We start from the raw sequence: 21,729 nt of genomic DNA on the forward strand, positions 1-21,729 counted from the left end.
GTAAATAAACATATTACATGTGAAAATAATAGTTTTTTGAGTCAAAGAATTAAAAATTGTTAACACGATTATTTTCACGCGCACCTTTGACGCGTATATTGCGTGCATACGCATTCAAGCGCGCGTAAGATTTGGCTGCACACGTAAGAAATAATTTTAACTAAAATTTTAGATTTTTCAAGCCAATACACAACATCTTGGTACATTACTCTAATTGATATTTGCATGCTTCTGGCAGAATTACCATCATTTATTTCAGCTGCCACAATTGCACAATTGATATAGTTATACCATCTAAACATCGTAGAGGTCGAACACTAACTGTAAACACTGAGATGATTTCAAATTTCGTAGCTATATCTTTGCAACAATCTCATGACTTCAATACAAGAACATGTTTCCAACAAGACGCAACGTTTATCACACATCATGATTCAATTGAAGCGGTGAAAAAATAAGTTATCGCCCAATAAGCTGATTTTGCGAAGGTACTATTAACTAAGTCTTCTGGACTATTTCTTATGGAGCTTTCTTAAAAGAGGGTTAAGAAAAAAGGCTGAGGACGTTAGCTCAATTAAAGCAGAGTATTATAGTAGAGATGGCTACAGTATCTCAGATTTTGCACCAACAATTACTGAGGACGCTATTTAAATAACATATTTTTTAATAAACAACTTTCCAATAACCGTAGATTAAAAACAAAAAATTTTCTTCTAGTATTATTTACTTTTAAACTATATTAACATAGTAACTTTAAACTTCACTTGATCTTTTTGGTCTATATATATATATATATATATATATATATATATATATATATATATATATATACAGGGCCGCCGCGTGCGGGGGGTTACTGGGTACTTTTTACCCGGGCGCAGGATCAGAAGGGGCGCACACATGACAATAATTTTTTTACTTTAATAAAAAAGATACACAGGGCTTCAAAAAAAAAATCTAATTTTATAATATAAGTTTATTGTAACAATACACTTGACACATATTTTAAAATTAGGAGTTTAAGAATTGTTGCCTCAGCAATACAGCATTATCCGAATTCATATGCGGAAGTCTGAGACAATGATATATTATATATACTAGATATCTAACTTGCGGGATTTTATTTGACATAAAGTGAAGCCGCTTTTTTTGTTTACAAATTGAATCCGCCATTTGTAATAAGGGCAAAAACTATATCCGCCATTTGTAATAAGGGCAAAAACTATATCCGACGTGCGAAATAAAAGTTAAAAATGCACGTTTTTGCCCGAATTAGAAATGGCTCCCACGGCTTCACATTTCGGATCGAAGTTAGACATCTAGTATATATAATATATCATTGGTCTGAGACTACTCAAAACTTTTGCGGGAAAATACTCATAATGGCTGCTTTGTTTATAAAAAACACATGTATATCTATATTTATTATATACATACATACATATATATATATCAACAAAAGTTAAAGTAAATTGCATAACTGAGATTCAAAGACTTCATTTAGATTCGCTAAGTAACATAAAAATACCTTTAATACTTGAATTATTCTGTTTTGTAAAAACAAAACATGTTCAGTTTCAAGAAAAAAGATTCTGGCTGTCAAAGCAGAAAAAATGCGGCAAATAGGACAGCAAATGAGCAAAAAAATAAACGTACACTCGAAGATTGTGGTATACGAGCTACAAAAAAAGGAGATGGGGATAGGCCTGCTGTTTCCACATTGATTATTACAAATTCCTCCCAGACACGTCAAGCTTTTGAAATAGTAAGTTCATTAATTTAAACATAACCTTCTTTTTCATATATCTTTCCCATTATACTATTGCTATGTAAATCAAGAGATTTTAAAATCTTTTACTTCATTTTCTATAGGATGACTTTGGAAATGAGTCTTTTGAAAATTTTTTGAGCTCAGAAGAAGCACTGCCTCCTTCAAGTAGCACAATATCGGCAACAAGAGTTGAAAATGGAAACAATTTATTGGTAAATTTTGCTTTGCAAAGATTCTTTTAATAATCATTTTGAGCTTGTGTAAGTAATATACTTATTTAAATATTTATTTGAAATAATAGTGTAAAGATAAGATGGTTGAGGCAATTAGTACAAACGATCCTACTTTGTGGGCTGAAAATATGTCTAAAGTAGAACGTGATGCAGTTGTTCTTCAGGGGCCTCCCAAAAATCCTTCATCTTTTCCGAGAGACTCGAACAAGATTAAGGTTCCTGAATCAGTTTTCCACGAAATAACTCACAATGGGGAAAAAATAAACAGAGATTGGCTTGTTTGGAGTGCAACTTCTAAAATATTTCTTTGCTTTCCGTGCTCACTTTTCGGAAGCAAGCAAGCTTGCGGGGCTGGCAATCAATCGCATCTTCTACGTTGGAATGGTGGCATCAATGGAAATTGGAGAAAGCTAGCTGACAAAGTAAAAAGCCACCAAAACAATCCTCACCATCGAGACTATTACATTAAGTGGAAAAAAGCGCTGGAAAGCATGGAAAATCAGTGTGGGGTTGATTCAAGTCCAGAAAAATTGGTAAGAAATGAGGCAGCTAGGTGGCGTGAAATTCTGCGGTACATCTTAGATGTAATTCTCTTCTTAGCATCACGCAACCTTAGCTTTAGAGGTATATTTTTGAACGTTAATTGTTATATTTATATTTACATTTTAATTTATCTGCACTCTAATTAAACAGAAAGTTGTGATTTATATGTGTAATTATAATTCTTGTTTTAGACTCATCAAAAATGATTGGTGATGACGATAACGGCAACTTTCTTGCAACTATAGAGCTACTCGCAAAGCACAACAAGACTCTTCAGTTACATCTAGAAGAAGTTTCTCGCAGCCAACAAGAATCTAAACAAATTTTTGCTCATTATTTGGGTTGGAGTTCTCAAAATGAATTTATCAAAGAGTGTGGAAGAATTGTCCGCGGTGCCATTATTAAAGAGGCTCATATGGCAATTTACTTTCCATTCTTGTCAATGGAACGCCTGACGTCTCTCATACTGAGCAAATTGCCTTTGTTCTCCGCTTTGTCTACTATGGTATTGATAAAAGATGGGTAGTTAAGGAGCGTTTTCTTAGGGTCAAAAATCTCGAAAAAAAGAAAGGTGCAGATATTGCCAAGCTAATTATGGATGTCTTGGAGCAAAACGACATCGATCTGAAGAACTGCCGAGGTCAAGGATACGACAATGGTGCCAACATGTCTGATGTGTACAAAGGAGTACAAGCGATCATTCTTCAAAGAAATTCTCAAGCTTTCTACATGCCATGCAGCGCTCATAACCTTAACCTAGCTGGTGTTCACAAACTTGAATCTTCTGTAGAAATGAAGAACTATTTTGGCCAGATTCAGTTACTCTACAATCTTTTTAGTGGAAGCCCTAAAAAGATGGAAAATCTTGACCGAGACGACTGGTTTGTCTCTTCATCAAACCTCGCAAACCCGATGGAGTACACGCATTGAGGCTATAAAGCCGTTGGTTAAGCAACCCCGAGAAATTCTTCTTTCTTTGCAGAAACTTCGGGATCTTGATTTAACTGGAGATATTTTGAATGACGTAAAATCTTTGGAGAAATGGATTCAGTCATTTGAGTTTATTAATATGACAACCTTCTGGTTCAAAGCACTTCAAGCAATAAACTATGTCAGCGTGTCATTTCAATCAGAAAATATTACTCTAGATGATGAGATGAAACTTATGAGGACTCTTATCGAGGATCTTACTAGATTTAGATCTTCTTGGCCCGAATTAGTTAATGAAGCACATTTGGTTGCCTCCGGTCTAGCAAGCTATGGATTTCAGTCAAAATTAGTTCAAAAAAGGACAAGGAAGAGGAAATCGTTTTACGAAGAAGCAAGGAACGAATTCATTTCTACGAAAACGATGAAAAGCAGTTTGAGGTGAACGTGTTCAACGCCGCTCTCGATACTTTAATTCAACAAATGAGAGACAGATTTCAAGCTGCAGAAAAGATGACGAACATTTTCTCGTTCCTATGGCTCTCAGAATCAAATAGTAGGTCGAGTGAAGAAAAAGAAGTTGAACAACCTAACGTGGAGGAAAAATGTAAAACTTTGGCGCAAATCTATGTGAGTGATGTAGATGAAGACAAACTTATTTTAGAGGTCCGTCATCTGGATACTCTGAAGCGCGCCAATCTTTTCGGTCCAAAAGAAAATCTCACTTCAATGAAGCTATTAAATGGAATCTATCAGAAAGGTCTAGAGTCTCTCTTCGAATCAATATGCATTTTGTTACGTATTTTTAACACGATTCCCGTTTCCATCGCCGAAGGAGAGCGGTCTTTCAGTAAGCTTGGTCTAGTAAAAACAACATTAACATCTACAATGAGTCAAGACCGGCTAACTAATCTCCTAGTTATATCTATTGAACACGATTTTGCAAAAATTCTGTGCTACGACGAGTTCATTACGAATTTTGCTATGAATAAAGCCCAGAGAGTAAACTTCTCTTGAAGCATTAAATATCTATTACATTTAAAACTTACAGTTACTTGCAATATAAATAAAGTTCAAATGTCTATTTGTGCATTTCTTTTTTAATATATTAAAAAAATTATTAGAGAATTCCACGACCCACACCCTCAGAATTCAGTAAAAAAAGATTAGCATTTGGACAGTACTCAAACTTTTTTTGGATTCGGTTGATATGATAGGGCGCAAGTGAAATTTTGACCCCGGGCGTCATTAAAGATCGCGGCGGGCCTGTATATATATATATATATATATATATTGGAAGTATATAGAAATGTATTGGAAGTATATAGAAATATATACTTTTGCATATTTCAAAGGGTTAGTTTTTGTGGTGACTTATGGGACACACTGCATATATACATACTGCATTCATTTCTTTATTCGGACATTATTTTTGGACATTTTCTTATTTTTGGACCTTTTCGGACCTTTTCGGACCAACTTTTATGGCTATTTATCCTGTTCCCTTACGGATTTTGTTGTTATGGAATAAACCAGAAGTTCAATTTTAGTACTTTACTGAATGCACCTTTCTGAATGTTTAACCAATATATGACTTAAACTAAATACAAAAAAATACTATATTTATTTTTATTTAAGAAAATATATCTCACGTAAATATATACATGTAAATATTCTTAGGTTGCTTTGTTAAAAATTGGTAGATTTACAAAACTTAGCAATTTAAGTTAAGTAGCGTGGTACACGCAACTTAAACTTTTGTAATACTAGTTATTACTTAGATTTTTTGTATGTAAATAAGATATTGCAATGTATAAAATTTCTTTGCATATGAATGTATCTATTTAGTAATATTTAGTAAATGTAAGTTAGTATAAAATTACTCTAAATTTATATACCTTTCCTACTTTATTTTAAAAGAATTTGTAAGTAATGGCATCAAATTTGAAAAAAGTTGCAACCCAATTGGTTGGACTGAGTGTAGCAAAAACACCAAGAAAAACTTTAATTGATATTTACTCACAAACACTATCTATACTTGGCACTATGCCTGAATCATCGTTGTACAGGCAGCAAGCAGAGGAAATTACAAGAAAACGATTGAATGTTGTTCAAAGTGAAGAAAATGTTATATTGATTGAAGAAAAGATAAACTGCGGACAAATAGAAGAAGTTATTATTCAAGCAAGAGATGAGCTCTCCTTAGCAGAGAAGTTTATTGAATTTAAACCCTGGGAACCATTAGAAGAAATTGCCCCACCTGGGCAATGGCAATAGTTTTCAGACTTATGTATGTGTAATAATCCTATGATGCAGTAAAAATTTTGGTTAAAAGTTACACTGTGTTCTAATAATAAGCAGCTTCTTTTACCCAAACTAACCTTGTTAAAATATTATATGTATGTATGTATGTATGTATGTATGTATGTATGTATGTATGTATGTATGTATGTATGTATGTATGTATGTATGTATGTATGTATGTATGTATGTATGTATGTATGTATGTATGTATGTATGTATATACGTATGTATGTATATACGTATGTATGTATGTACGTATGTATGTATGTATATACGTATGTATGTATGTACGTATGTATGTATGTATACACATACATACATACATACATTCATACATACATACATACATACATACATACATACATACATACATACATACATACATACATACATTCATCATATATACATACAAACATACATACATACATACATACAAACATACATACATACATACATACATACATACATACATACATACATACATACATACATACATACATACATACATACATACATACATACATTCATCATATATACATATTTAGCATTAAAAATATAATATTGTGATAAAATTACATATTCCTATATTTAATTTTATGAAAAAAAACTTTTTTAAAAAAGAGAAAATGTTTTTTAGCTTTCTTGGATCTCAAATTATTCTATTTTATCCAAAAAAATAAAATATATATCTAAAGATTAATGAATTATTTCAAAAAGTTCAAATCATTAGTCAATCAAATGGTATTTTTTAACTATTTAAAAACAAATACTTGAGAAATAAATATTTAGGTTTTCATAACCTTGCTTTAACAGCTCTATTCAGAAAATTTATCATGTTCATTTTACTACAAGGATAATTATCTGAAAGCCCTAGATAATAATGTGCAATTAATAATAGCTTGTGTAATGTGTTATAATGTGATCTATTCTGAATATTATATAAATATATATATATATATATATATATATATATATATATATATATATATATATATATATATATATATATATATATATATATATATTTAACTCTATAGCTGAATAAAATCTTATATTTTTAAAAAAGTAAATAAAAGTTTACCTGACATTAATGAATATTTTTTCATGGCCAACTGTTGTATTAATAGTGAATGTTATGAGTCTAATACTTGTTCTAAACTTTTAGCGAGCACATGTTAGAAGATTGTTAGACTTTTGGTTTCACACAACAAGTTCCAACACTCATGTTTAAAATGTTAATTTTTTCATTGTGCCCATGCACCTAATAATTCAGCTTAAAGATTTTTTTGAAATTGTTATCACAATATTTATATCTTAATTGTTATCACCTTCCCTAGCAATTATTTGTTAATGTTTTTAAAAAGGTTCTTGCCTTCCTTGAATACAAATTATGCAAAAAATCTTTAAATCCTCTAAAAAAAATTTTTTGTTAACACATTATTGTTGTGTACAGTTCTATGTTTATAAGTTGTTGTTGTAAAATATGTTTACTTCAGCATATCAGTTTTTATTTTCAGTATATTTTTTGTTTGCTTTATATTTTTTAGCATTTTTTGTTATTTTTTAGTAAAGGTTTAAAAACATAAACTAAAATATGGAACAGTCATTAAAAAGTATTATTCAATTTTGTTGCAAGAGACACATAGAGGTTTTGCTTCTAACATTGACTACATGCTTTGTACTTATCTCTCATGTGTATCATTGGAATGATCACACCTTTAAAACTAAAGTGAATATGGTAACAAATATTTTCTTCATATATTTACCTACATTATTTTTAAGCTGTAATACAAAAGGGTATTTAAGAAACCAAATTAAAGTTAGAAGTTTTAAAATTATTTAATGTGATGAATGTACTTAATTGACATTTACTAAAAAGCTAATATAAGCAAACAAATTTCAGTTGATTAAAATTTTTTATTAGAGTTATTATCTCTTAGAGTATGGCAAATGTACTAATTTATGATGCAGTGTTATTGAACATATCCATTCTTCATTCATTTATCCAAATTTCAAGGATAATCCGAAAAGCATTTATTCACCAAAAAAAGGTCATTTTAGGTAAAACTAACTTGTCTATACAAGTTGATTAAAATTGATTTTTTTAGAATAAAAGCTAGATTTTGTCAAAACAAATAGCAACAAGTGCCTCATACTAGTTATTTTAAATTTTATTCTATTCTTTAATTTATTTACAGTAAATATCATGCTCTACTGCAGTATCAACTGTTTGTGTTACATGTGTATTTTGCTTCTTGTTATCCCTGATAAGTCGTATCTACTTAGGCAAGTATTTATTTCTGGCAGTAGTTTGATAGTTTATCATTTGTGTAAATATTTAAAGGTGTTTTTGTATTAACTTTATAGATAACATTTTGCTTTATCCTTCACATTTTATTATACTGCATTCTTTTATCCTTCTATAGGTTTTCATTACCTACAATGTTGTTCTTGTTTGATTGGGATAAATGTGGTAGATTGTCTCGCTCTATGTTGTATTGTCATTTAAAGGTATTAATTAAAATTGAAATTGTCCTTTGCTGATATATTTGCAGCATCTTATTTGAAAAGTGTTTTGAAAAGTTGGTTTCTACCCAATTCTGATCTTGGCCCAAGATAACAGAGTCTGAAGTTGTATCACTTTGGTGAACATTGCTGTGATAGTTGCTGCAGCTCTGAAAGCTATAGCAGCATTGAGTGAACATTTTGCTAATGTAAATGTTCTTTAGTTTTGGAGACTGTAGATATTGAATGAAAAACATAATTTACACTCTAAATAATTATCTATTGTTTAAAGTTAAATTAATGGGGCTCTGAGATGAAAAAAAGTTTGTTTTGTGTAATTAAAGTTTATTTCTAAAACCTTTTTCATAGTTTAATTGCAATTTTAAAATAAAAGCAAATTTTCAATTGGAAATTTCTGTAGTAATTAACAAACTAAAGCAGGATTTAGTATGTGCAATTATTACACTAATTGATTAAACCAATAAACCAGATAAAACCAATAAAATTAAAAAATTCTTTAAAAAATCAATCTTATAAAGTAGTAATTCCTCTCTGTGAATTGTTCTAATTACAAAATATAATCTTGAAAGATAAAGAATGGTATGGGGAGTGTATGGGAAAAAATATCATTCCAGTTCTCCTCTATTATAATCTATTCTCCAGGAGAAAAATTATAAGGAAGAAGAAGCTGCAATATAAGCTCATTTACTTTTACCGAAGAATTTAAGTTCCCCACTTAAATATAAAGGAAATTAAAGTGGTATATACCACTTTAACTTTCTTTCTAAGTATCACATATTTCTCATTTATGAGGATTATTTGAATTTAAAGAATTAACAACACTTAGAGCAAACTTTAACTTTCATCCAAAATAAATATTACATATTTCTCATTTATGAGGATTATTTGAATTTAAAAAATTGATTAACAACACTTAGAACAAACTTTGACTTTCATCCAAAATAAAATTGGAAAAACAAACCTAACAAGTTTGCAAAATAATATACTGTTATTACAAAAAATCTCTTTTTTCTGTAATTACCAGGGTGTTTTCTACTTTTTAAAGGTCTGTATTTACAGACCTGTAAAATGCAGTCTATAAATTCAGAGTATATTTTACAGCCTGAAAAGTAATTCTATAAATGTTTATAGGATATCAGAAGGTAGGAATATTTAAGGTAGGTATTTAAAATTATTCTGAATTTTATATCTAATGCGAAATAAACGTCTATTTGAACTTAGCTTTAAAACTTTAAAATGATTCCAAATTTTATTTTTAATACGAAATAAGTGTCTATTTGAAACTTCTTTTAGATAAATGGCAAATCAGAGTTAATTGACAGAACCACAACATTAGGACTGAAGTTAATTTGTCAAATATTTCTAAAAACACTTTTTGTAACTTTTGGGTGCTTGTCTGGTACAGAAAAAAGTTTTTATTTAGTTTTAAAAATAAACTGTTATATTTTTATATGTATTATCTGCATTCTTTTTTTTGTGATTTTTTACTTTAATGTGCGTAAATTTTTTTAGGTTTGGAAGAACTTCAGCGCCTTTCTTTTCTAACGGTTATTGCGCTTTTAACAAATTGCATAACATTTATCTCAATATTTCCAGCAGTTATGTGTTTTTATAGTCAAGTAAGTGAATTTTGACTGATGGAAGTTCAAGGATCTTGTTGATTAAGTTTTATTGCTATATATTTTAAAATAAAATTGCTATATTTTATATATATATATATATATATATATATATATATATATATATATATATATATATATATATATATATATATATATATATATATATATATATATTTATATTTATATATATATATATATATATATATGTATATATATATGTATATATATATATATATATAAACTACTTAGTTTACTATTGAATTTTTTTTGTACCACTATGGTACTCTCTCTATTAAATTCCAAATAGATGTTATGTATGTATGTGAATAAGCATAAAAAATATATGCAAAAATGAACATCTGATGTATCTATGTGAATATGCATATATAACATATGTATGTGGATATATATATATGCAATGCATGTATCAGAATGTGTATGAATAAATTATGGTTTTAGGTTCTGAAGAGTACAGCTCTTGAATCACAAGATGTCCACTCAAAAATTTATCTTGGCCATGCTATGGAGGAACTCTTTCCCCCAATAAAGAGTAACCCATCATCTTTGTACATAAAACTTGTCATGGTGAGTCATTTTAGTAGTTTTAATTGAATCTTCAGTTTAAATCTCTTAAGTAGGTGTTATTTTATTGAGCGAGCTGTTTGCAAGGTGTTATTTTATTGAGCAAGCTGTAGGTTTGACATTTTTTATTAAAAAGAGTGATGATACATGTGTAATATCAACCTTTTTAATAAAAATTGTCTTTTCAGTAGCAATTAACACGGAAGTCACCAGAGGGCTTGAGTTCATGAAAGTTTTTTTTTTCCTAATAGTTATATTGGTTAAAAAGAGATTTTCAGTATTTTTTTTCAATGAAAAAATGCCAGCTTAGTAACATATTCTAAAACCTAAACGGAAAAATATAATGCATATGCTGAGTTGTGCAAAGTGTTATGCTAAATAATTTCATGCAAAAAGTTTTTTTTAAATTTAGTTTAAGCCATTTATTATTCATTTTAACTCAATATTGTTAATTTTGATTGCTAAATTTTTATAGTGCACTATTGTAACTGCTCTGCATCTCTTCAATTGCATTGTTTATGTGTCTGGTCAGTCTTCTTTTGTATCAAGAATCATTTCATTGAGGTAAACATTTAATTGTAACGAAAATAAATATAGCTACATCTTAAATACCATTTGATGTTGTTAGTGATGCACTCTCTGTAAGATCTCACTCCCATGTATTGTATATTTGTTATTAGCAGTTATTTATACTCATAGATTTATTCACAAAAGTAGAGTATATTGTTATTAAATGTATTATAATTTCATTGTTTTTTAATACATATTATTTATCTATAAAATATGAAAATTTATCTTATCCCTTAAAAAAAAAAATTATTGTCATAAATGAGGTAAATTTCTAGTGTTTAAAATTCAATTCCTTAAAATAACTTAAAATAATTTTTTTTTGAGATTGAAATACAGTTGATGTAATATAAGTTATTATTTTTTTGTTACTTAGCTCTTGGAATGTCTCTGCAGAACAGGTAGTTCACAGTTTACCTATATTCTAGGTGGTTAATACATCTGCTGCTGTATTGTATTTTGCTGTACCTTCTTATTAGTTTTATTATGAAGATTCTCAGGTGTTCTTTTTAAAAATGAAGAAATGAGAAGTGTCTTATTATAAAAACAAAGAAAATGATGTCTTATTTTGAAAACTTTTAATATCTTTTTAGTTATATATTGCTGTCATGGTTACCATATTAGCTTACAAGTACTTATCACATGAAGTAAGAAAATCTTTACCTTTGAGAAGCATACAACCTGAAGCATCTTCGAGTGTTGGTTTGGTTATTAATAACAACATGAAAAATGATGTTATCCTGAAGGTACATATTTTAAAAAAATTACAGCTTCTATTATAATTTTAAAAAGATCAGTTCAAAGCTGCTTAATAAACATTTTTTAAATAAAAAAAAATTGTTTAAAAGTAAAAGCTTTACGTAATAAAGAATTTGAATTATAAATGTAATTGAATTTATGAATTGAATTGAATTTGAATAAATTTTTGTAGACATCATCATTATGGCAGTTAACAGATGATGAGGTTATACAGCTTTGTCACAATAAATCTATCCCTCTCCACAGCTTGGAACTATCTTTAAAAGACTATGCAAGAGCTGTCAATATTAGGTCAGCCCAACTGTATATTCTTAACAGATGTTTATTAGGTTTACCCTACAGATAATCTTAGTTGTTATCTAAATTTAAATTTAACTGAAAAACAAATAAGATACAAACAAAGAGTTTACAAAACATCATCCTAACTCGACCATTGAGAATTGGTCTAAAGTGCTAAGCCAAAAATCAAAATTTATGATGTTCAGATCTGATGGCATTAAGTATATTTATCATGACATTGTATATACTAATATAGTTAAATGCATTATTATACCTCATGTAAGAGAAAAAAAAGTTAAAAGAATAGGTATTAGAGCATGATAATGATCCCAAACACATATTTTAAACAACAAATTCATTTTTTCCCATCAAACAAAGTTTGAGTTTGGAGTGGTCATCACAAAGGTCAAACCAAAAACCAATGAAATATTTGTGGGAAGGTTTGGATTTTTAAACGATTGACTGAAAACCAACTGTTTAGTTTTATTTAATAAGATGTTGTACAACATTTCTCCAGGGAACCTAGCGTAAGTGCTTGTTGATGGAGATCTTCATTCCCTTAAATTCTGTTATCTAATCAAAGACTTGATGCAGTTTAAATCAAACTATTGGCATGGCAACTCATAATTTCAATATTTTGGTCTTTAGATAAAGATCTAACACTCTATGAACTGCAAAGCATATTATCATGCTAAAAAATGGTAAGAAAATATGGTTGTATGATGCAAGAGGTCAATTGACAGCACATTTTTTTGTAAAAATATTGAGTTAACTGTCAAAAAAAATCAAACAACTTACTCATACAATCCTATGACTTAAGAATACTCATGAATTAAAATTAAACTTGTCAGATTGGACACAGTTTTGTGAAATGTCACTTAAATTTATTGCTGTTAAGTTGTGGACAATTTATTACACAATATTAAAAAAAAAAAAGAAAAAAATTTACATATTAGGAATTGGCTAATTAATTAAGTTCAATTGGAAATCAATTATTTGCTAACATGTTTTTGAACTTAAAAAATTGTATTTTTTTCAATTATAAAATCCTGAAAATTATCTATCAAACTTTTTAATTTTTCAGACGGAAAATAATCAGTGAAAAACTGAGCGAGAATAATGCTCTTGAAGATCTTCCCTGGAAAGATTATGATTATGCTAAGGTTTGTACTATAGGTTTTTTTAAACAAAAAAACAAATTTTTTAAACATCCATGTTTAATATGAAAATTATTCAGGTTTTTGGTGCATGTTGTGAGAATGTTATTGGTTATTGTCAAATTCCTGTTGGAGTTGCTGGTCCCTTAGTCCTTGATGGCGAGGAGTATTTTATACCAATGGCTACCACTGAAGGATGTCTTGTTGCAAGTACAAACAGAGGCTGCTCTGCTCTTAGAGTAAGTTACAATAAAGTCTTGTATCTGAAGACAGTTCGTCTTTTATTTTTGTCTTATTTTTATCCACTAACCTGCTGACTTTTATGATTTTTGTTCAAGTAAGTTCAAAAACTTTTCTTTAATGCTGTATTCTTTATGCCTTTAATGCTATATTCTTTATGCCTTTAGGCAGCAGGTGGGGTTTCAAGCTACTTACTTGGTGATGGAATAACAAGAGGTCCTGTTCTTAAATTGCCAACAGCAAAATTAGCCTGGTACCTCTTAGTTTTTAAAGTTTCAAATCTTAGAATAGTTTTCTTTGTTCAATTGACCTATATCAGCTGAATATTATTTTAGTGAAGTCAAGAAATGGCTCGAAACAGAAAGTAACTTTGAAATTCTTAAAGAATCTTTTAAACAGAGTAGTAGGTAAGCGAACTTACTCATTCTAAAAATAATTTTACCATTTAATAAAAAAAAAATCTTTTAAATCAAAAATCTAAATCTTTTCTCAATAGTTTTTTACTGGTTAAATATTGTCAATATTTAGTTTTTCAGTTCATGCTAATGTTTAATTGCATTCAAGAAATCCTTGTTTTCACTTTGTTGTGAAATTCTAATAAAGTATATTGACAAATGCAGTTGCTTCTGCTGTTAAACATTTTGTACATTTTTTGAAATGAGATCTCCACAACACATTTCCAAGACAAAAATTTAACAAAATTTAACATAGTAAAAATTAAAATATAAAGTTCTTTATTAAAACAATAAACTACCGACTCACAAGGTTCATTAAAAATATATTTGAAAAGGTTAACTCATAATAATTTTCCATTCAAAGTAAATAATATTAACAAAATAAAATTAATAGATTCTGGTCAGTATATCCTTTTCAATACTATATTAACACAATCACAGGGCACTTCATCAATGCTTAGTCCTAAATTTTTGAAAGTAGAAATAAAAGTTGGTTTTCTGATGGTTTTCTGATGGAATTAGGAGCCTGTGTACTGTTAAATAGCTGTTCCTCTCACCATTGTCATTAAATACAAGTTCACCATGGCTCAGTTAGCTAATTATTCTGAATATTTTTAGTAGGTGAAAATTGTTGTAAAGTAATTCTTTTAAAAGAGCATACCAGTGTAAATTCAGCTGAAAAGAAATAGTTCAATGCAGCCTTATTTCTCAAAAATCCTTATAGAGTCTTCATTTTGTAACCGTAATATAACTTTTCCGAAGTTTTTAAATGAAGCACCAGTTTTTTTTTAAAAAATAATGGTATTGCATTTAAAAAATCCTGACACTACACATGCAAAGAACTGTTGCTGGGAAATCTAAACCATGCTTAAAACCCATTAAATCATCTTTTAGAAGGAGAATATTAATAGTCAACAGAAATTTTTTGATTGACAATCTTGAATAACTGTTTTTTTCTCCAAAAGGTAATTTGTTTTTCATTAATACACACAGTAATTCCTATAATTTTTCAATTCTCTTGAGAGTGTTGTTCTCAATTCTCTTGATGTAGATGTTGCTTTTTTGATCATAACTTTATATGCCTCCCCTTCAATGATTTGCGTTGTGATTAGGGCTTTAGTAAAAATGCAATGTGTTTGTCAAAAAGCTTTAGATGAAGTGAAATTCTTTTGAAACTTTATGTTTTTTTAACTTAGATTTGCAAACCTTGATTCTGTAAAGTGTGCTGTGGCTGGTCGTTTGTTATTTATTAGATTTAAGGCATTTACTGGAGATGCAATGGGTATGAATATGGTCTCCAAGGTATATTATTTTGATTTTACTTTAATTCCTTAAAAATAGCATCTGTTTGGTTAACACTCATAATAGTTAATATTGATTGCATCTAGGGTACAGAACATGCACTAAAATTACTCCAAATAGAGTTCCCCGAAATTGAAGTTGTTAGTGTATCAGGCAATTACTGTACCGACAAAAAGCCTGCAGCTATAAATTGGTAAAAGGCTATTTTAGCAAAGAAAACATAAATATATGCAACTCCTGTTAATCATTTGAATAAGATAATATATTAAGTCTTTCCTGATAGGATTGATGGACGTGGGAAAAGTGTGGTGTGTGAAGCTGTTATATCTCAAGACATTGTAAAAAAGGTAAATGCTTAGATAATTTGTGGGAGAAGCTTTTAATATACATATTAAAATATAGTTTTGAGGTAACCAATAAAAAAACTATTCTATTTATTTAGACTTTGAAAACAAGTGTTTCTGCATTGATAGATGTCAACACAAGTAAAAATTTAATTGGTTCTGCAATGGCTGGAAGTGTAGGAGGTCAAAATGCACATGCTGCAAATGTAGTTACAGCTATATTTATTGCAACAGGTCAAGTAAGCAATCATGACCAGAATTATTGTTATAATATTTGCATTTGTATATATTTATATTTGTGTATGACTTAATTGCATTTTGTTAACAGGATCCTGCACAGAATGTTGTTAGCTCAAATTGTATTACATTGCTGGAAGCAACTGGTGAAAACGGGGATGACCTGTACATAAGGTAGAATTTAATGTTTAATATTTTTAAAATGATGTGAAATCTGTTTAATTCTCTTAAAGTAAATTTTATGCAATAAAAATTTCATCCAAGAAATTTTTATACTTAGTTTTTTTTAGCTGTAGTATGCCGTCATTAGAAACTGGAACAGTAGGTGGTGGAACAGGGTTGCCTGCACAAAAAGCATGCTTACAGGTAACGAAATTAGTCATAAAATGTTTAACACCATTATTGTACATATCACTGATAGTAACAACCTTGCTGGCCCAAGTGCCACCTATAAGGGGTGATACACATCAGGTACATCTACACATTAGGGTAACCTGTGCCGCAACTTTGGAATATTTTAATTATGTTAGCAGAAAAAAATTAATTTGAAAGTTCAAATTGAATAAAATTTCGACCTCATAGTGCACCAATTAAAAATAACTGTAGAATCAGAACCACTCATTAGAATTTGATGAAAATTTGTCCAATTATAGCCTATGACAACATCAAACTCTGAATAAAATTTCAGATGGATTGGTTTGTTAGTTAAGGAATAATAGCAGATTTTTATAGCAAATGTTTTCCAATTTCTATGATATCTGACCACTATTTTAAAAACCTCAGCATTTCCTAAGGTATAAACTTTTGACAAGATGTTTATGCATTTTGCATGAAAAAGGTTGAGAAGCTAGCCAAAGGGTTTCCTAATAGGAAAACAAAAAAACATTGCAGTCTCTATTGTTAAATCTTTTATTGACTCTCGAAACCCACTAAAATACCTTTAATTCAAAATTAAAACAAAGTTTTATTTAAATCATTTTTTTTTCATTTTATTTCCATATAGTAACATTCTCTGATTATATGTAAAGATATTCTTTTGTTTTCTCAAAAAATCTACATGATTCTCAACAAATAGCTTTTTTAACAGAAATGCTATAAAATGCTATTTTTAACTGTAATTTCTCAACACTTGATTTCTCAAGATAATAAATAATGCTTGTAAGGATTCAAATGTCAAAACAGTTCATTTTAAACAATAACTAATGCTTTTCCCCTGCCTAATCTCTAATAAATCAGGTTGTTTAAAGATGCTTACTATTCAGATTAGTTAAGCAACTTAACAATCTTCTGTTGTACTCAGGATGATTTTTTTCTCACTTATACCTTGACAAATGTTTATGAAAATTTTGATAAGCAGATTTGACAGACTGTTTGCTATAGGGCCCCAAGGAGGATCCTTTGTGACTGATGAAATCCTTAATGTGGTAGAAGGCTGTGAATTTTGAGTTTTGCTCATTGCACAATCATCAAGTAGTACCTCTTGAAAGTATCAATTCTTTCAGAAAAATCTGGCAGAAAGAATCCTAAGCCTTGACAATTAAATTGAAACTTTTTAATGCTTCAATCATGACAAAAATGTTAGGAACCAAATTTGTCTCAATAGGTTGCTGCAGAGCTTCCACATCGTTGAGAAGCTTTCTCCATTCATTCCCTTGAACTGGCCCCCATGATAGGGGCTCAATTTAATGTGGAGGGCTGCTGGTCACTTATCAGCTTCTGTCCAAGCATATTTAAGTATCTTAAAGAGATGATTGACAACAAGAGGAAATGCAATTCCATTTGTGGGATGATTCCCAGAATCAGAGCATTGTTGCACCCATTGGTGATTGGTTTTCAAATAATATTGCTGAATGATTTTTCATTAGCATCAGCCCTACTGAATTGCTTAAAATATTGGAGACGGAATTTGATTGAGCCCAGTGTTCTCAAGTTTCTGAAGCAGGCAAGGCTCTTGTAGTCCTCATCACACCATTCTCATTGCACCATTCTCATCACACCATTCTCATAGGTGCATACTTGTGTGGGTTTGCAGACCACACACTATATTTAAAAACTTCATGTCAAAAACCAAAATCAGTTTGAAACCATTTGCATTGATCAGTGACCAAATTTGATCAATATTGGAGTGTGTTTCTAGTAAATCCCCTGATAATGCCATGAGATTTTCTCTCTTGACTCCAGTGTCTTCTCCAGTCCTGTGAATGAGAAGTTGTTTTTGTGGTGGTGAGCTAAATTCATCCCTTGAAGATAAAACTTGAGAGAACCTTTGTCACCATCAATGTCCAGCTTTACAAAATAGCCAGTAGAAATCTTACAAGATTGAACAACATCATTCACATGACTTCTTTGAAAAAATTTTTGCAGTGTTCAGCAACCCAAACTGTGCGAGAATCTCCTTTCCCATCTGAGATTTCCAAGTCACTGCAGTTCAAGAAATCACTTAGTTTGCTCTTCAAGAAAATGTTTGTCTTGCAGCTTTGGACAGGCAATTTGGCAGATGAGGCAGTCACACATCTGGTCTCTTGTTTCTTCTCTCAATCATAGACTCAAACAAATGGAGGAGTGTGACTTCATTTACCTCTTCTTTTGTGCATAAACCAGTTCTGCATGATTTGAAGAGTCCTGGTGGTACCTGGGAATCACAGACATTAAGGTTGGTTTTGTACAACTCACATATTTACTCAGCTTGGAAAACAGTAAGCTGTTTTCAGGAAATCTCAGATGGAATACTTTTTCAGGCAGAGTAAGCATATGCACTTTTGATTTTCATAATGAGCTTTTGCTTGATTTGGCATTGTGGCAATTAAATCCAACTATAGAAAAAGAAAACTTAATCACAAATAATCTTTTGATTATTTTGTCTCTTACATGCAGAAAATGAAACTGGGTTCAGAAGGAGCGAGGCACCATTTAAAAAAAAAGAAATGTTGACAATATAGCAACAAAATTAAGCTGAGGAGATGAGAGATTTTTACCAATAAAGATTCAATGGTTGTATCATGGTAGTTTTTTTTTTTTTTTTTTTGAAAAAGAATTTTGATATGGTTGTGGAAAGGGGAGACCCAAAAAAAGAAAATGGATTAATCACATGGTAGTTGTAAATACACTAGTGTTTTTTTTTGCAATTGTCAACCAATGCTTGTCCCATTCACCCATAAACCCCCTAGCTATGCCTCCAAGTCACTCATTTGTCAGTTGATACTCTTTTGAGTGATTTGTAAAGAAAGACTATGGAGCCAAAGCCAGATTAATTAAAGACAGTGTGTAATATGCTACTATACCATTTTAGTGATAAAAACTGAATATAAAAAAGTGACACAAGGTGTTTATCTGTACTTATTTTTGTTAATTGTTGTAAATATGCTAAATTATAGTTTCTGGATACATTTTCAGGCCTCAAATCAAAAATAAACTAAAGCATTTAATTGTCTCAAGTAAGGTCATTATATAGAGTCTTTTTCAGAATTTACGTTTCAGAATTTCAGAATTTACGTCACAGGGTACCCTGATGTGTAGACTGTATTGGGTAGGGTTCTCGTGTTTGTTAGGTTGGCACTATCGGTATCCATAATAACTGTTAAATTTCTCTCCCATAATTAAAGTTTCAAATTATTGAAAGGGGTTTTTTATTATTTTTTTCTTTACAGATGCTTGGTGTTGATGGAAGTGGTCTAGTTGCTGGAGATAACTCGCAACGTTTAGCTCGTATTATTTGCGGTAGTGTTCTTGCAGGCGAGTTATCTTTATTATCAGCTCTTGCTGCTGATCACCTTGTCAATAGTCACATGAAATTAAACCGTCGCAGTTTTAGTAAATCTGTGAAAAAGGAAACTGTGGATAGTTGTCCAGTTCTATAGAAGATATAGGTGTTAATTTCGCTACTCAATGCTGCGCCGATCTAAGTTGTCAACGGTCAATATGCTGAATTATCTTTCTAAACGAAGTTCAGTTTTTACGTACTGACAAAATCTATTGTGTTACTAAAGACTTCGAAGATTAAAAAAAACGTGTTAATAAAATCGAAACTCATGATATTCTTGATATAATGTGCGATTGTAAAATAGCAGGTCTTGTCAGGGTAAGGGGTCATTCGCCCTGATTTATTGGAATCTTAACGTATTTATAAGTAAAAAAATGGCGCTGTGTCTTATTTTGAAATAGTGATTTTTATATTTTTTTTTTGCTCAAGAATCCTAGAAATTTAAAATTGTCTAAATTCAAAATTATTGTTTATTACAAAAAATCTTTTTAAATTCTAGTCTTACAAAGGAACTTCAAAATGGCCTCACTTTCTCCAGGACTTTTTTACATGTGTATATGAAGTTATAGGATGTAATATATTTGTATTTTTTAAAAAAATTTACAAATTAGATCATTGGTAATTCAGCATGCGATCATTTGGGTCGGTTTTCATGAAATTTTCGTATTTTGTTCTAATGATTTATCTGTAACTAGGATTGTAAAAGGTAGCTAGTTTCTGAAATAACTATTTTTATAAGATTTTCGTTGTTTTATATTAACAATATACAAATCCTTAAACAATACCATTTTCTGTTTCAGACATTAACATATTGTTCCTATTCACTGTTAGAGATTCTTTCACATTGATTTATATCATGCTGCGTTAGTATAAAAAGTTTTTCCTACATTTTGCTACGTCTACGTTAGTTTGCTACGTTTATAATTGATTAACAATTTTATCACAAAGATGAAACATCACAATTGATCTATGTAGAAATATATTTTTTATTTATGCATGTCTGTCAACTTAGCAATCAGGGTAAAGCTTGGGCATCTCATTTTATCTGTACTTCGTGCTGAGATAACTTGAGAAAAGCATCAGAAATTAATCTAGAGATTGAGTTTATACTGTTACGAGAAACCTCTGCAGTCTATTAGCAGAACTAATCTAAGTAAACTTTATTAACATTAACAATTTATCAATATTAATTTATCAAACCATTTTATAAATAGATAATCACACTTACTATTAGTAAATTAATATTAGTAAATTAACATAAATTGATATTTTACTTTCCGTTTCTATTGTATACCTCTTCATGCAGTTCTCTGAGGGACTCTGAGATTGACTTAAAAGTTTTGCAATAACCATGTATTTTTAAAGTTTTCTGAGAATTTGCATAGTAGGAAAAGACTTAGTCGTTTAATATTAGCCAGTCCTTTATTTTTTTCAGTAAAAGTATGAAAGTATTATCATCATACACTCCCCTGTGGAAGTCCTTCATGTCAGCACCAATACTTGCAGCTCATTGATTCATCACTTCCAAAACACAAGCTAAGAACGTAAAGCTTAAGAGGAGGAACTACTAGCAAGAATGTTTTGACCGTAGCGACATGTAGCTTGTGGATGGTAAACGGGTTGAGATTAGCAGTGCGAAATGCAAGCGATGTACCCAACTGTAATTTGCGAAATACAAGTGGGTACGGCAAACACATCTGAATTGGCAACCAGTGGTAGAAGAGAAGAGAAATATAATTTCAAAAAGTATTAAAAGTTTCCACATTTACAGTGATTCGGTAAATCATTTTATATCTTTGGATAGCATTTAAAGTGATTCGGTAAATCATTTTATATCTTTGGATAGCAATTACTTTTCTAAACATCGTTTTGTAGGATTCGTTTTGTATTTATACTTTTGTAAGTTAATTTAAATTTTTTTTTTTTTGAGTAGTGAATTAGGAGGTTGTATGCAGATTTTCCACAGGTTATGCATGCCTTGGGTCTTTTAAATTAGCTACTTTTATAACCAGGGTGAGGGTTGTGTTTTCAGTTGAGCAATTATTTCTTACACCCAGCATTATATTACATTTGGGAAAGAATTTTAGAGGAGTGGTCTGCTCTTTTTTTTTTTTTAGCAAA

General features: G+C 30.0%; 2 protein-coding genes and 1 pseudogene across 3 annotated transcripts; all 3 read left to right on the forward strand.

Annotated features, from left to right (window-relative positions):
- The first annotated feature begins 1,495 nt into the window (after positions 1-1,495).
- Positions 1,496-4,491, forward strand: LOC149893392 (zinc finger MYM-type protein 1-like; annotated as a pseudogene). The gene is made up of 4 exons (XR_016455985.1): positions 1,496-1,765; positions 1,873-1,983; positions 2,073-2,628; positions 2,739-4,491. The product of XR_016455985.1 is annotated as a zinc finger MYM-type protein 1-like (transcript).
- An 879-nt stretch (positions 4,492-5,370) lies between these two features.
- Positions 5,371-5,812, forward strand: LOC145188111 (NADH dehydrogenase [ubiquinone] 1 alpha subcomplex subunit 5-like). The gene has a single exon (XM_080064675.2). The coding sequence runs from the start codon at positions 5,407-5,409 to the stop codon at positions 5,749-5,751; it is 345 nt and encodes a 114-aa protein (XP_079920801.2). The 5' UTR covers positions 5,371-5,406; the 3' UTR covers positions 5,752-5,812.
- Positions 5,813-7,340: 1,528 nt separating this feature from the next.
- LOC145187452 (3-hydroxy-3-methylglutaryl-coenzyme A reductase 2-like) lies at positions 7,341-20,006 on the forward strand. Its single transcript, XM_090088592.1, has 22 exons — positions 7,341-7,516; positions 7,719-7,839; positions 7,977-8,064; positions 8,205-8,289; positions 9,598-9,703; positions 9,817-9,923; positions 10,386-10,511; positions 10,984-11,072; positions 11,452-11,476; positions 11,669-11,821; positions 12,007-12,125; positions 13,198-13,276; positions 13,351-13,509; positions 13,678-13,763; positions 13,846-13,917; positions 15,162-15,267; positions 15,354-15,460; positions 15,551-15,614; positions 15,710-15,850; positions 15,940-16,022; positions 16,139-16,214; positions 19,496-20,006. The coding sequence occupies exons 1-22, from the start codon at positions 7,373-7,375 to the stop codon at positions 19,703-19,705; spliced, it is 2,346 nt and encodes a 781-aa protein (XP_089944718.1). The 5' UTR covers positions 7,341-7,372; the 3' UTR covers positions 19,706-20,006.
- The last annotated feature ends 1,723 nt before the right edge of the window (positions 20,007-21,729 follow it).

The sequence above is a fragment of the Hydra viridissima genome, unplaced genomic scaffold (assembly GCF_058129835.1).
Source record: "Hydra viridissima isolate aposymbiotic clone 2 unplaced genomic scaffold, HvirCarnegie_v1 scaffold_1, whole genome shotgun sequence".
NCBI classification, from domain to species: domain Eukaryota; kingdom Metazoa; phylum Cnidaria; class Hydrozoa; order Anthoathecata; family Hydridae; genus Hydra; species Hydra viridissima.

What these genes read in the sequence shown, in the direction of transcription:
- LOC145188111 (XM_080064675.2), top strand. Translation starts at nt 5,407, where the DNA reads ATGGCATCAAATTTGAAAAAAGTTGCAACCCAATTGGTTGGACTGAGT.
- LOC145187452 (XM_090088592.1), top strand. Translation starts at nt 7,373, where the DNA reads ATGGAACAGTCATTAAAAAGTATTATTCAATTTTGTTGCAAGAGACAC. An exon ending in TCAAGAATCATTTCATTGAG is followed by an intron (nt 11,073 to 11,451) that starts GTAAACATTTAA and finishes TTTGTTACTTAG; the next exon opens with CTCTTGGAATGTCTCTGCAG. An exon ending in TCTTTTAAACAGAGTAGTAG is followed by an intron (nt 13,918 to 15,161) that starts GTAAGCGAACTT and finishes TTTTTAACTTAG; the next exon opens with ATTTGCAAACCTTGATTCTG.